At 55.3% G+C, this 13611-nt stretch overlaps 4 protein-coding genes across 4 annotated transcripts; 1 reads left to right on the top strand and 3 right to left on the bottom strand.

The window, feature by feature from the left end:
• Positions 1–258: 258 nt before the first annotated feature.
• On the bottom strand, positions 259–1716 carry LTHEOB_6322 (uncharacterized protein; the record flags this gene model as incomplete). The annotated part of the gene is made up of 3 exons (XM_035515566.1): positions 259–318; positions 533–903; positions 1110–1716. The coding sequence occupies 3 exons, from the start codon at positions 1714–1716 to the stop codon at positions 259–261; spliced, it is 1038 nt and encodes a 345-aa protein (XP_035372905.1).
• Positions 1717–2429: 713 nt separating this feature from the next.
• On the bottom strand, positions 2430–3257 carry LTHEOB_6321 (Endosomal cargo receptor; the record flags this gene model as incomplete). Its single annotated transcript, XM_035515565.1, has 3 exons — positions 2430–2723; positions 2793–2981; positions 3105–3257. The coding sequence occupies 3 exons, from the start codon at positions 3255–3257 to the stop codon at positions 2430–2432; spliced, it is 636 nt and encodes a 211-aa protein (XP_035372904.1).
• A 727-nt stretch (positions 3258–3984) lies between these two features.
• Positions 3985–7602, bottom strand: LTHEOB_6320 (Ubiquitin carboxyl-terminal hydrolase; the record flags this gene model as incomplete). The annotated part of the gene is made up of 4 exons (XM_035515564.1): positions 3985–4100; positions 4152–4284; positions 4332–5830; positions 5880–7602. The coding sequence occupies 4 exons, from the start codon at positions 7600–7602 to the stop codon at positions 3985–3987; spliced, it is 3471 nt and encodes a 1156-aa protein (XP_035372903.1).
• A 993-nt stretch (positions 7603–8595) lies between these two features.
• Positions 8596–12409, top strand: LTHEOB_6319 (Pyruvate dehydrogenase kinase; the record flags this gene model as incomplete). Its single annotated transcript, XM_035515562.1, has 7 exons — positions 8596–8732; positions 8782–8901; positions 8953–9235; positions 9288–10060; positions 10201–10646; positions 10704–11224; positions 11390–12409. 7 exons carry the CDS (start codon positions 8596–8598, stop codon positions 12407–12409), a joined length of 3300 nt encoding a protein of 1099 aa, XP_035372902.1.
• Between the last annotated feature and the right edge of the window lie 1202 nt (positions 12410–13611).

Here is a 13611-nt window from a genome sequence, read left to right as displayed (position 1 = left end):
GTTGGAAAAAAAGAAACGAACTCTATAACCTATGATTGGTTTTGCATCAGAAAAATGCACTTGGTTTTAATGGTACATGTGTGCAAAGACAAAAACGTGTGACCGAACGAACATATAGATACCGTGAAGAATAAAAAAAAAGGTTGTTTCGCACATGCCATCGTGAAGAAGGGATTAAGATTGACGATCATTCACCCGCCCAAGTTTCCAAACACCCATTTCGCCCCGGCCATTTTTGCCCCCACCCACCGTCATTATTCAGACAGAATACCTAATCTCAACGTTGACGTCGTCGACGTCGTTCACCCACCCCGGAAACTATACGCACACACTCATGTCAGCACAGCCCCAAGATGCCAGTGACGCAAGCTCGTCAAGAGAGAGCTTAGTGGACAAAACGAGAGAGAGAGAAAGAAAAGAAATAACCTACCATCGCCCTCGCCCAAATCCCCACCCGATCCCCAGACCTCATCTCATCCACGAACCCTAGCCCATCCCCGCTCCCCGCACTGCCCGCCTCCTCCGCACTCACCCAATGCTCATTCCGCCTCCACCACTCGCCGTCGTGCACGTGGTACTCAGCCGAAGCGACGACGTTGGCCTGCAGCTTCCAGAGCACGCCGCGGCGCTCGCCGACCTCGCCGTCGACCTCGACGCGCTCGACGCGCTCGACAAAGTCCCAGCCGAGCGAGCGCAGAAAGTCGCGGGCGTCTTCCGGGTCGTGCGAGAGCAGGTTGCCGACCAGGAACGTGGGGAAGGGTTCTCCCGGGGGCGGGCCGAAGCGCTGCTGGAGCAGGTCGATGCGGGCTGCGACGTCTGGTGCTAGCGGCGGTCGTGGGGTGGAGGCGGGGAGGGGTCGGAGGATGCAGGCGTCGAACCAGGAGGAGGAGCCGTGGTAGGTGCCTGGTGGAGAGTGTGTGTTAGTTGGGGGGTCTTCTTGAGTGAGGTGGTGGTAAGGGGGAATGGGGGAAGTGATCGAGTAGGACTGGATCTTCCGGACACAAGAATGGTGTAAAAGTTATAGACCATGTATAACTTCCAAGGTGTGAAGCGAGAGAAAAACAGCAAGAACAGTGCAAGGAAAAAACATGAGATAAACTCGAACATACCTCTCCTCCCAGCTCCCGAGCTCACCCAACCCTGATCCCTACTCTTAACCCGCCACCTCACGCTCTTGACCCGGATCTTCCTCAGCCCCTCCCACCCCTTCCCCATACCGCCCACATCCTCATCCGCCGGCACCGCCCCGGTAGCCACGACCAACTGCGCGGCCTTGTTCCGCCGCGTGTCGCTTGCCCTTACGACGCCGCTGCCGCCAAAGTTGATTCCCATGGGGCCCCTCTCACCCCTCTCCGCACCGCCACCGCCCCCAGACGTCCACGACGACGACGAAGACGACGACCGCAACGACACGCCACCAACAGACGTCGTGGTGCCGATGACGGCGGGCCAGTACTGCGCCGCGTCGATGATCATGTCGACGATTTCGACGGGCAGGTCCAAGCCGCGCACGAGCAGGAGCCGCGTGTGCTGGACATCGTGCGGGCTGGGGATGAATTCCTGGTTGATTGGCGAGCGGGACGGTGGGGCCGGCAGCAGGCGCGAGCTGGCCGACGCCGACGAGATGGAGGCCCGCGGTGACAGTGGAAGCTGCTGGAGTTCTGCGCTGATCTCCCGCCAGACGGTTTGGAGGGCCGACGTGACGGCTGTGAACATTGCGGCCCTTTCAAATCCTTTTCTCTTTTTTTTTTCTTTTTACCCCTCTTCGGTCCCGTGAGGTGGAAGTCGCCGTGAGACGGGGGGGAGGGAGGGGACGGACAGCAGTCCCAGCTGACGGACGGGATAGGCCGAGGTTGATAGATGGTAATTGGCCGAGGTGCGGTGGTTCTTGCTACTGCTGCGTTGATTTACGTAGGAATGGCGCCCGTTCGTCCAGCGGATCCAGTGCGCTTCCAGCCGCGGAGCCGGGCGATGGAGGTGTAGTTGTTAGTGGGTGCAGATCTGGCAGATGCGATCTGGAGTGACGTCGTCCCGCCTCCCGCACGTGCCGCCAGCAAGTTGCGCTTTTAGGAAAGGCCCTGGGATCTTAGGTCTAGACGGGCGTGTGCTCCGCCACAACTGACTACTGCACGGAAAATACTGGTTTCGAAAATGACGATTGTATTGTGCTAATCATGTCTGAACTGCATTTTCACCCGCCTAAAACCCTTCATGTGTATTTTGCATTCTTGAAATGGTAGATGCCGCACGAACGCCCGAAGTTTAGGAAACATTCAGAAGAGCGCACCCAAAGCCAGGCATTCCTCATCATGCCGTACGCCAAAACTAATTGGCGTGCTAGACCCAAGCTCCAGTATGATACAATCCACACCGGCCCCAGCAACTGTGTTCGTCCAACCCGCTCCCTTATCGTAGAAAAATCCCAACATTTACACGTAACCCTTCCTGGCGCCCTGGAAGAAGAAGCGCACAATGAAGACCTGCAGACCGGCCATGGTGACCATCATCACGCTCTCGATGATGCTAAAGTTGAAGATGCGGCGCTCGGTGCTGCGGACGGTGCTGAAGTTACGGTTCTCGCGGGTGCGGAAGTACTTCTGGTTGCGGTTGATGGTTGACAGCTGCGACGACAGCTTGAGAATCGACTCCTCGAGCACCGAAGTCTGCTCGGGCGACGTGCCCTGCTTGGACGGGAGCTTCGCACGCGCCTCCTCATTCTCGACCTGTATGTCCCTGTGCGTCAGTAACTGCTCGACCTCTCCCCCGGATTTTTTGCAGTCCAATTGTCATACCGCAATTTCAAAGTCAATGATCTTCTCGGCAAAGGTCGACATCTCGTTGTTGAAGCAGAAGCGGTACTCGCCCGGGGTGTTGGCCGTGAAGACAAAGTCGCCTTGGCGCTCCTTGGTGCCGTCCATTACGCTGTACTCATTGGGTCCGACGACCTCATAATCGATATCGAAGCTGCCACCGGATTGAACCTACACACGATCTCCTATCAGCTCATGTATACTCTGTGCGACGTCTTTTGGCCGTCGCGGACCGGCGTATATTCGCGGAAAATGGCAATCGGCAAGGCATTGCAGGTGTGGGCGAAGACGTACGGCGAAGTAAAAGGCGACCTTGGCCGCCTTTTGGTTGACGTGGGCGAAGAAGCACGACTTCTCATTGGCGGCAAGCTTGTAGGTGAGTGCGGTCGAGGACACGGCCGTGGCGAAGAAGGCCACCAGGCTCGAGAGCAGCAGTGCGGCGTGCATTTTGGCGGCGGTTGGTGTGGAAAGAAACGAGGGCGGTTGTCAGTCGTGCCAGCTTCGTCGCGGTCGGAGCTCCTGGCGGACAGGTGTCGCGGATTAGGGATCGCCCGGAAGAACTCCGGTAAAACTCATGAGCTTTTGGGAGCACGGAGACTGCACCAATTGCACTCGCGAGATTGAAGCCTCGAAAAAAGGCGTAACGCTCTCGACCTGGGCAGCTGAAGCGAACATCTGGACGTATGCGTTGCCTTTAAAATGTTACAAATACATCTAGACATTGCATTCAACTGCCCATGTAAGAAAGCTGCTATTTCTAGTGAGAAAGCTTAGGAAGAGCCAAATTCTTTTGTCGCCTGTTATGCATTGGCTATTTGGCATGCTGATCGGCAGCACATGCACAAGCACGAACTGAAGCAAGATAAAAGATGCTATTGCCCAAGTTCTACATGTACTCTCGCCTGGGTATCCGCGGTGACAGATCCCGAGTTGTGCAACCACGGAAAACGTTGGGGAAGGTGAAGGAGATGAGGAAACGGACGCCATCTCTATGCACGCAGCGAGCATTTCCTTTCTGCACCCGCTCATCTTCGAAAACTGTGTCGCTAATCAATTCACCCCGCAAATAATCCAGGCCGTCGCCCCCAATCCTACCTTATTCCGTCCCCGGCCCTTTATTATCCAGCGCCCTATGCAATAATTCCCGAAACACGCGAGCACTGTACGATTCTCATCATTTGATGAAGATCGAATCTGTCTTGCCCCATGTTGAGCGCGCTTTGTTGACGTGATCCAGGCCGAGGGAAATGTCCTCTTGATGGCTGCTAATCTTCTCCGCAAGGATATCGTCTGCGTAACAAGTCACAAATCAATCCGTGTTTTTGGGGTCTGTTTGCTCACCATCGCCAAGATACTCGGCCTTAGGGAATCCTCCACTGCCCACCACAATGGCAAATTTGATCTTCTCGAGCTGCTTGCCCTTGATGCCAGTACGTTTCGAGAGACGCTCCTTGGTGTCTTTGAAAGCCTCGCCCTGCAGGCCATTAGCATAGTTACGACTTCGCCAAATGTGATACTCACGGCCTTAACAGCGAAGACAAAGGGAATACCGTGTGGCTTGGACGGCTCTTTGTCGAAATGGAAGCACGTGATGATGCTGTCTCCCGCTTCACTGTCTATTGTCGATTCCTCCTCCGGTATCTTCTCCGCATACAGAGTAGCAAACTCGTGAATGCTCAATGCTCCCTTTTCTCTGGGAATTTCTTGCTTGAAACGATTGCTCGAGCCGTCGTAAAGGCGGACCTTGGCGGCCGTTGCATCGTCGAAGCCCGCCTTCTTCTGCAAGCCCTTGATCAAGTCGTCCATTGTTCCGTTCTTGGCCACCAGGATGTCGTACTGCTCCTCCTTTATCACTCCCTCGGGCAGCCAAGAAACCCTGAAGCTCTTCATTTGGTCCATTTCGGACAAGCTGTACTCGAGAATTTCGTAGTACAATGCGTCTACCCTCTGATTGTGCGGGTTACCGTACGTCGGGTACGTGCTAGGGTAGAGTATTTGGCTGAGCGTCATGTTTGCGGTCCTCTTGATTGGCAGTTTAGGCTTTCCGGTGGAAATGTTGACTGTGCTGAAACGAATGTGCGTAGGGTCCACCTTCAGATGCTCGCCCACCTTGGCGGCAAATTGATCGTATGTCATCTTCTTGCTCAGCCACATGTAGAAACTCGTATCGTTGTCCTTGTCCTGGCCCTTCTGTGCGAGGTGCACATGCACGCGGTTCAACAGATAATCGTAGAATTCCCTAACATCAGTGTATCGGCCAGTGCTGGAAATGGCCGCGGCTTCCTTTTCGGACAATGATTTCTGGACTGTAATGATGTCGCCATCCTGGATCTCCGAGGAAGCGAGGGTGACCTTGGGCTTCATCTGCTCAATCATGTTCGACTTGATTTCCTCGAAAAGCTTCAGGTTAGTGCCGGCCGGAAGGTCCACAAGTTTCAAGATTTGAGGAGACAGATCCATGACCTTATCCTGCCAGGCCGCGTAGAAAGTACCGATTCCGAAGAGAGTTTGCTCATCCGGGTCGAAATACTTCAGGTAGAGCATGATTGGCCTGTTGTTCGCGACTCCGTGGAGGTCAACGTGCGCATCGCCAAACACGGGCTTGCCTTCAGCATCCGTCTCCTTTGTTTCTTCCATCCAGACCTTAAAGTTTCCAGACTTGGTGCCGAACTTGGTGGCCGCTTCTTCAACAGTCATGTCAGGGAAGGTGATGACGGCATCCGGACGAACCGTTCCATTCTGTCGGTTGACCATAGCCCAGGGCCGGAGGAGCTTAGCTTCAGCACCGATGTCTTGAGCTACCATGCTGGTGAAATCAGCAATTGTCATGGTCCTCAAGACCTTGTACGTCTTCGGCGATGCATCGCCTTCGACGTCCTTCGACCATGGAGCTACGTCAAATCCTTGGTGGGAGGTGAAGTTCTTTTCGGTGGCCACGGAAACATGCAGGTAAAGGTGCATCTCCTCGCGCTCTTTCTTTTTTCTCTCAAAGGCAGCTCGCTCTTCTGCGAACTTTTGTGCTATATCCAACTGTTAGATGTAGTCAATCGACGATAGAATTTTACATACCCAAATGTGTAGGAGGCTGCACTTCCTCATCGCTGGGGAGAACCTGGTCCAGGCGACTCTCCCGGATGTATACCAACATGTAGGCGCTCATGGATCTCTTAGTCGACCAAGTACGGGTGTACGGGTTTCGCTGCTGAGCATTGCCATTGACGAGATTTGTATAATCGCCTCCGAAATTCTCCTCCAGGGCCTCCTTGACGGTGGCACGTGTGACACGGTCGTCATCAAACTTGAAGTAGGGGCTGTCCTTGGTAGGCTTCAAGAAAGCGTAATAATGGCCGGCGTTGAGATCTCCGCTGTGCACGAGCACGCCGTGAAGGTGGTAAAGGTAGGGTTCTGATTTGTCTGCACTTTCAGAGAGGTACGGTGCAGCATCCCAAACCTCGGGGAATTCGTAACGATCGTTGACCTTCATCATGGCATCCCTGTTGAAGTCATACTCGAAGCGTTTCAGCTGGAGATGTAAGACGTCCGGAAAGCTCTCAAAGATAACACCCTTCTTGGCATCCTGGAGGCCGTAGCCCTCTGCGAAATACTTATTCTCGCCGTCCATCGTCTCGACCTGGATGTAGTCCTTGAAGCTGTCATCCAGATTCTTATTACCGCTAACGTTGAGCTGGATGTCCCAGAAGTCCTCGATACGTGATGACTCGTAGGGAACATTTATGCAGGAGATGTAAGTCTTCATCTTACCCACGAACATCTTGGGGAGTGCGTTCTCGGCCTCGGTGCCCTTCATCTTTTCCTCCATGCGCTCCATCAGAATTCTGGACAGCTCCTGGACATCCTGCTGCTCGAAGATCTGCCGGGAATCCCAGCCGAAGGATGCGGTGAGCTCATTGGTGGATACTGCAACGTTACTTGTTTGTAGCTGGTAGAAGAGTCTCTGCAGGGCGTAGGCGCTGTTGCTGCGCTCGGCCTCGTTTTCGGTGGGGATCTGGTAGACGGCCTTGCGGAAAGCATTGGTGAAGTACAGCGACTGCAGCAGCGAATTGAGGTAGCAGGTGGCGCCTTGGTTCTTCAATCCAACCATGCCAGTCTCCTTCTTCGAGTCGTAGTTCACAAAGTTGTGCCAGAGCACGCCGGTGGGATCCTTGATAACGCGGACGTATGCGGTGACGTTGGCGCTGTTGTTCTCGACCAGCGGGCGGTCGCGATCCTCCCAGGGCGTCTGGAAGAGCTTGCGGAGCTCGGCGAAGCGTGTAAAACCCCAGTCACCCTCGTCGCCGGTGAAGCGGTGTGTTGCGGAATGCTGGACATAGATGGAGGGGTCGTTGGGGTTCCACAACACAAGCATGAATTGCACGCAGGCATACCAATCCTCAGGCGGCTTGCTGTCGTCGAAGCCCTGCTCCAGGTAGAAGGACGCGTGATCCGTGTTGTTTCCGTAGGGGAAGAATAGTATCCGCCACGGGTGGTCTGCACACTTGAAGACGGGACCATGCTCCCGGCGGGCCATATTCCTCCACTCCTTGATCTCCCATGTGTGAGCGGCCTCGGCCTCAGTGTCGAGGTCGGGAAGCTCGGGCATGTAGCGCTTCTTCATGGCCTCGAAGTCGTCGGCGCGCGGCTCGGGCTCCTGCTCGGCCTCGTCCATAGCGTCGTCGGGAGAGATTATGGCAACGTCCTGCTTCTCGTCGTACTCGGCGTCGACGAGCATGTCACTGCCGAGCTGTTGAGGACGGCGCAGGCGCTCGAGTAAGCCGACTGGTGACCACGGCATGCGGGCAGGCACGGAGAGCGGTGGGAAGGGGCAAGGGAGGAGGCGGAGAGAGCATGCTTACCTGGTCCATGGCTAGGGTGGCGTGGGATAGACTTGGGTGGATTTGCAGGCAGTGAGCTCGGCGGCGGACCTGACGTCTGCGCCCTGGTGCCGTCACACGAGAGCCGGCACGGACTTAGACGGCGCGGAGCAATGGGCGGCGTCGGCGGGCTGGGTCGGCGTCGCACACGGATGCGCGGGGTGGGCGTGGGTGGTGAGGTGAGCAGGCAGACGGAGGGCAGGCCTGAACATGTAAAGTTGCAAGCTAAGGTACGGCTCTGGCTCGCTAAGGCGTGGCGGGGAACACAATGACGAAGCGGTTGGCTGAGGACGCTTGGGCGGGTCTTTGTCGTCGCCGGAAGCGCCGCTGTCTGCAACGTCGTGCTGCTATGAAGGGAGATGGGGGCTCTGGCGTGGACAGGCTAGGGTTTGCGGGGTGCTGCGTGGGAGCAGTGCTGGCCGTGGTTGCCGCAAGACGCTAAGGCGCGGCGGTGTTCAGTATCTTCTATGACAGTCGATCAGGCCCCGCCGCCGCCGCCGCCAACACGTCTCGCGGGAATCGCGTCCGCCATTCCACCCTGCTACAATCTCGCCCGCTATCCGCGTCGCGTGCCCGCCGCAGCCTGGCCAGGCGCTGGTACCAGCTCGGCGGCGGTATCGATAGGCATCTCGATAAGCAGCCAGGCGGCGCGAGTCAGGTTGTCTCGAAATTTACCAGAGCATGACGCTGCGCATAGGAGCTAGCATCAAGCTAACATCACCCTCACACCACGCTGCTGCTTTCCTGCATGCTCCTGCTGGAGATCCCCCTGCGCCCTGCTCAGAGCAAATCGCCCTCCCGGAGTCTCCGCCGCGCCAGACACCCGAAAAAAGCTCCCTCGCTGCCCTCCCCTCGCGCAACCAAGCTTCTCGAAACATTGCACGAGAGCCCCGCAACCCACCGCCTTCGCCGCCATGGCTATAGCCCGCTGCGTGCATGCCCAGAAGAGCATGCGCGCGAGCATCTCCTCGGCGTCCAGAAGCGCCCGTAGCTTCAGTACCGTCAAGCTCTCTGGCGCTCCCCCGTGGCGGCCGTCTTCTGTCCTCGATGAGTAGGCGCGCACCTCTCGATAGTCACTGTTGCCCGCTGACGCGACCAAGCTGGGTGCAACGCGAGGCTCGTCCCATCAGCCTGCGCCAGTTGACTTTCTTTGGCGCCCGCTTGACAGAAGCGCGCTTGCTGGGTTCTGCAAACTACGTCCGCTCCGAACTGCCCACGCGGTACGACCCCCGGTGGCCGTCGATTAGTCCATGAGGCTGATCCCCGTCTAGTATTGCCCACCGCCTTCGAGACATGCAAACCCTCCCCTACGTTGTCGTCACCAATCCAAACATCTCCTACGTCTACGAGCTCTACTACCGCGCCTTCGAGAGATATCGCCGTCTTCCCGAAGTCAAGACCGTCGAAGACAACGATGAGTTGTGCAAGGTTATACGAGAGACGTTGGATGAGCACCTCACCGTCATTCCGCGCTTGGCCATTGGGGTGCTGGAGGTTCAGGGTGCCATGAAGCCTGAAGAGACGGATAAGTTCATGACCACGCTGCTTAGATCGGTACGTGCCGCCTCCAGGAACTGCCCAGTGCCCGCTTGCTGACTTTTGGCAGCGCATTTCCCGCCGAACCATCGCAGAGCAGCATCTTGCTCTTACAGAAACATTCCACTCCCCGTGGCATTTCCCCGACGCAAAGTTCCAGCTCGACCCGCACATGGATTCTGTGGGTGAAATATTCCTCAAGTGTAATGCAAAGGAGATCGTCGAGCACTGCGCAAACACCACCAAGGATCTCATGAAGAAAACGTATGGACCTGATATCCCCCTCCCAGATGTCAAAGTTGAGGGCCACATCACCGCTACATTCCCCTACATTCTCACCCATCTGGAGTACATCATTGGTGAACTCCTGCGGAATTCTATCCAGGCCGTCATTGAGCAGACAAAACTCAAGGGAACGGGGGCTCCGCCCATAGAAGTGCTCATCTGTGAGACGCAGCAGCATGTCATTATCCGTATCTCTGATCAGGGAGGCGGTGTCCCAAAGGACGTGCTACCATATCTTTGGTCTTTTAGCAAGGGTCCCCGCAGCAAGCTCCGTATCGAGAACTTGTCGAGGGTTCCAAAGTTGGCAGCAACCATGCAAGAAGTCAAGCCCCGTGTAGAGGGCGAACACCACGACGGCTCCCTCAGCTCTCTGACCAGCCGCCCGCCCGATCTGCGCCTAGGAATCGGCTTGCCTATGAGTAGAATCTATGCAGAATACTGGGCGGGTAGTCTGGAGCTGCACAGCCTAGAAGGCTACGGGGTCGATGTCTTCCTGCAGATTTCCAAATTGGGCAATAAGAATGAGCAGCTCACGACAAGGGCAAGCATGGATGCCGTGTGAACCGAACTTGCCTGTAAAAAGCGAGCGGCGTCTCTTGCCCTCTCTCAAGCGGCAGTCGCGAAGCTGCGCCAGGTGGCATCTTTCCGCCAGGACCCTGCCCCAACCAACTCTTAGACAAAAGGCTCGTTCCATCCAGACTGCGCGTCCAAGTCCACGACACCACCGCCATCCGTACTGCGAACAGCGATTTTCTATACTTCCTGAAGCATATCGGCCAACATACTTCGCAAGCAGCATTCGTGACAATGGAATGCACCCATGTTTATGGTGTTGAGCTTTCCAGGCTCCGCAACCTGTCGAGCGAGTCGCAACTCCTACGAAAGATCCACTTTCGCCTTGAATCCGACGCCCTCCCCGCGAGAGGTTCCTACCTCGACCTGTACGTTCCGGATTTCCATCAATATGACTCCAACAAAGACCGTCTGTATCGGCATCTCGACGCCACATCAACCTGGAGGCGGTTGACCACCGCGCAAGCCGAAGAGTTGAAGTTCTGGGAAGAGATGTTCGCAGCTGTCCTCGAGTATGTCGTTTCCAACCACTTGATCGACATTGTGGATGAAATGGATAACTGCAACATTGGTAAGTCTTTGCTTAAAATGGCCATCTACAAATGCTGACTACGTGTGAACTCGATAGATCGTTACCCCGGCGACTTAGATGGTCGCATCTGCAACTTCATCGACAAGCTCGAGCCTCAGAACATTGCCGTCAATGTTCGTGAGATCATCACTTACATGCTTGAGCTCTACAAACGTCATGGATGCCAGCATCAATGGCTTGCCGCCAGCGGCAACTTCTACAACGCGCTATGCGAATTTTTACGCACCCGTGACTGCTTCGAGGATGGAGACCCTCAACCCACAGTGAATGTCTCTTTCTCTGCCTCCCTCTCGGGTAATGAGCCGAAGGTTGTTGGAATTCTCAGGCGCTACGGTCCCTTGATGAAATTCAAACGACTGGACGTCTTCACGAGCGAAGAAGGTTGGTGCGAAATTCGCCCCTCGTATACAGAGCCAGTCTTGGAACCGGGCTATACTTCCATCATTGCACAGCCAGAGTACCGACTCGCGTCTGATTGGATCAAGTTTGACTGGGACAAAAACGCCGAAGGCTTCCGAGGCTACGTTCGGCCACTTCCAAACATGGGAGATCGAGAGGTACGGGCATGTCTTAACGTGGATTTGTCTACCGTGAGCAAACGTTTCTTCCCTACAAGGGCCATGTTTGAACGACACATTCGCGTCAGGATTCAGCTGTCCGTATGCCGGACGACTAATATTCGCCTGCTTCCTTCCCCTGACGATACAATGCTACAACCGCAGAAGGCCTGTCCTAAACGGTCCTTGTTCCACCCACCCCCAGGAGACCAGGACTTGGACGACGTCATGAAAGCCCACAAGCGCTCAGCCGCTTCGTCGCCCACGAAACAGAAGAAAAAGAAGAAGGCGATGGTGAAAGCGCCTTGCTTCTCCCCTCCCAGTCCACGCTGGGGCCGAAATGTCCCTGCATGGGAGACGTTGCCCGTACGCGAGCATCGCGCCGAGAAGCAAAAAGATTATGACAATTCCGCCGACGACTTCGAAGCCACCGACGACGAGTACATCATCATCTACCAACCCCACACGATCCCCTCCTCGTGCGACTTGAACGGCTCCGACGCACCCCTCGAGATGAAGCCGACCACGAAAGGCAAAGGCGGCAGCCGTCCGTCTCCCCCCAAGAAAACCTCCCGCTTCAACGTCACCCACTACCCCGGCATGTCGGTGTCGCCCGAGCTGGTCCAAAGAGCGAAGACTCCCGTCTGCCCTGCCTCCGCACCACCCTGCCCGCCGCGCCGCCGCGCCGTCGACTCCGTGCTCGGCATCAGCAGCGACGAAAAACGGCCCACCTCGTCTGCCGTCTGGGTCACGCTGGACGAATTTCCGTCGCCGCCCAAGAACAGCGCGTGCAGCGCCGTCGACGACGCCACATGTTTCCGTTGGCACGATGATGAAGACGGCCATGGCCACCACAACCATGGCCACGACGGCCACTGCGACAATGATCCGGCTCATGCTGCCGCTCTAGAGGCCGCCGTCATGGCCGGTCCGTCTCACATGGAGGAGCAGGCGACGGCCGACTTATACAGGTGGCTGGGGCATCTGGGTAGGCCAAAGGTCGATGTCGAGGAGATTCGTAGGGGCATGAGAGAGTGGTATGACTCCATGAGGCTGAAGCAAGATACGCCTTGCCGGAAGACGAAAGATGATCTCAGCCAGGAGTATGCTTTTGAACAGGCTTTCCATGAGGCTTTTCTGGGGGGTGAGAGTGGCGAGGATGGAGATGCAGAGGGCGACGATTGAGTGTTGGGTCGGTGTGGACAAGTTGATTGAGTGAGATATGATCGAGCAGGGCAGATTGGAGGTTGAGTTGAGAAGGTGGAAAGTTTGGAAGGATTACGGAATAGGAACTTGGCATTAGAGCATAGCATAGCAGTAGCACTAAAGCAGGTATATATTAAGTCTGCAGAACAATACAGAGTCTCGGTATCTTAATATGCGTAGTCTCACGGGGTGACACATGTCGTGGTGTCCAAGCATGCACACATCACATCACAGGCGCCGTAAGAGTACTTGCTGCTTCGAAAGTCTCTCAGTCTTAGCGCGTAGCGCACCTCCAAGTGAAGACCTCCATGCTCACCGCCGTTAGCAAGGAGATGAAAAAGAACAAGAGTATTGCGTGCGATATCCGCCTCAGTAGTCGAAGTGAAAGGATATGATGTGCAGGAGGGTAGGCGAAGTGAGCGTCAGGCTCTAGTCATCCGTCTACGACAACAGCCACGAGGATGAAAACGACATCGATGACCATGGACGTCGCGACACACTTTATTCAGGCCGCTAAGAAATCATGGACCGGATCGCCGTTTTGCCCCCACCTCGGACACAAATACGGGTCCGCGAGCACACTTTACCATACAAAGACAGATGACGTATTGGGTGGCACCGTCCCCAGTGCTTCCAGTGCTTCATTTAGCTTCCGAAGACCATGCGTTCGAATCCTAACGTTGGGTTGGCAGTTGCTAATATTGCCACAGTTCTATGGCATTTCTGCACCACAACCAATTGAGACCAATCGAGACAGGTTTTCCGATTCCCAGCACCGTGTCCATACCGGACAGCTAGTTAACTAACGCTGTTTGAAACTCAGTAAAAGTTCTACCCACGCCTTGTATTCCCATTCTCCTCTTCCTCGACAATGGTGGATCTTAGAACTGGTTACCAAGGTACGTAAATTCTCATTAGCATGGTCTTCGGAAGCAATTTTTTTTTAATCTTTCTACTCCCACTTAAGCTTAACCATCTCTCTACCTAGCTTATTATTAAGCTTCTTTTTATCTGTGGCTTAAGTTTAATCTTCTTTTCACCTTTTGTATTTCATAATTATTCGCTACAGCGACCTAGCTTCACGAATTGCACACACTTAAGAATACATCATTTCGTAGGTGGAAAAGCGATTCAACTTGATTCATTATTTAAGACCCTAAGCCGCAGCTAAAACGCGGATG

Source organism: Lasiodiplodia theobromae (genome assembly GCF_012971845.1).
Source record: "Lasiodiplodia theobromae strain AM2As chromosome Unknown scaffold_18, whole genome shotgun sequence".
NCBI classification, from domain to species: Eukaryota; Fungi; Ascomycota; class Dothideomycetes; order Botryosphaeriales; family Botryosphaeriaceae; genus Lasiodiplodia; species Lasiodiplodia theobromae.
Note: the sequence above shows the minus strand (reverse complement) of the source record. Positions and strands in the feature narration are given on the sequence as shown.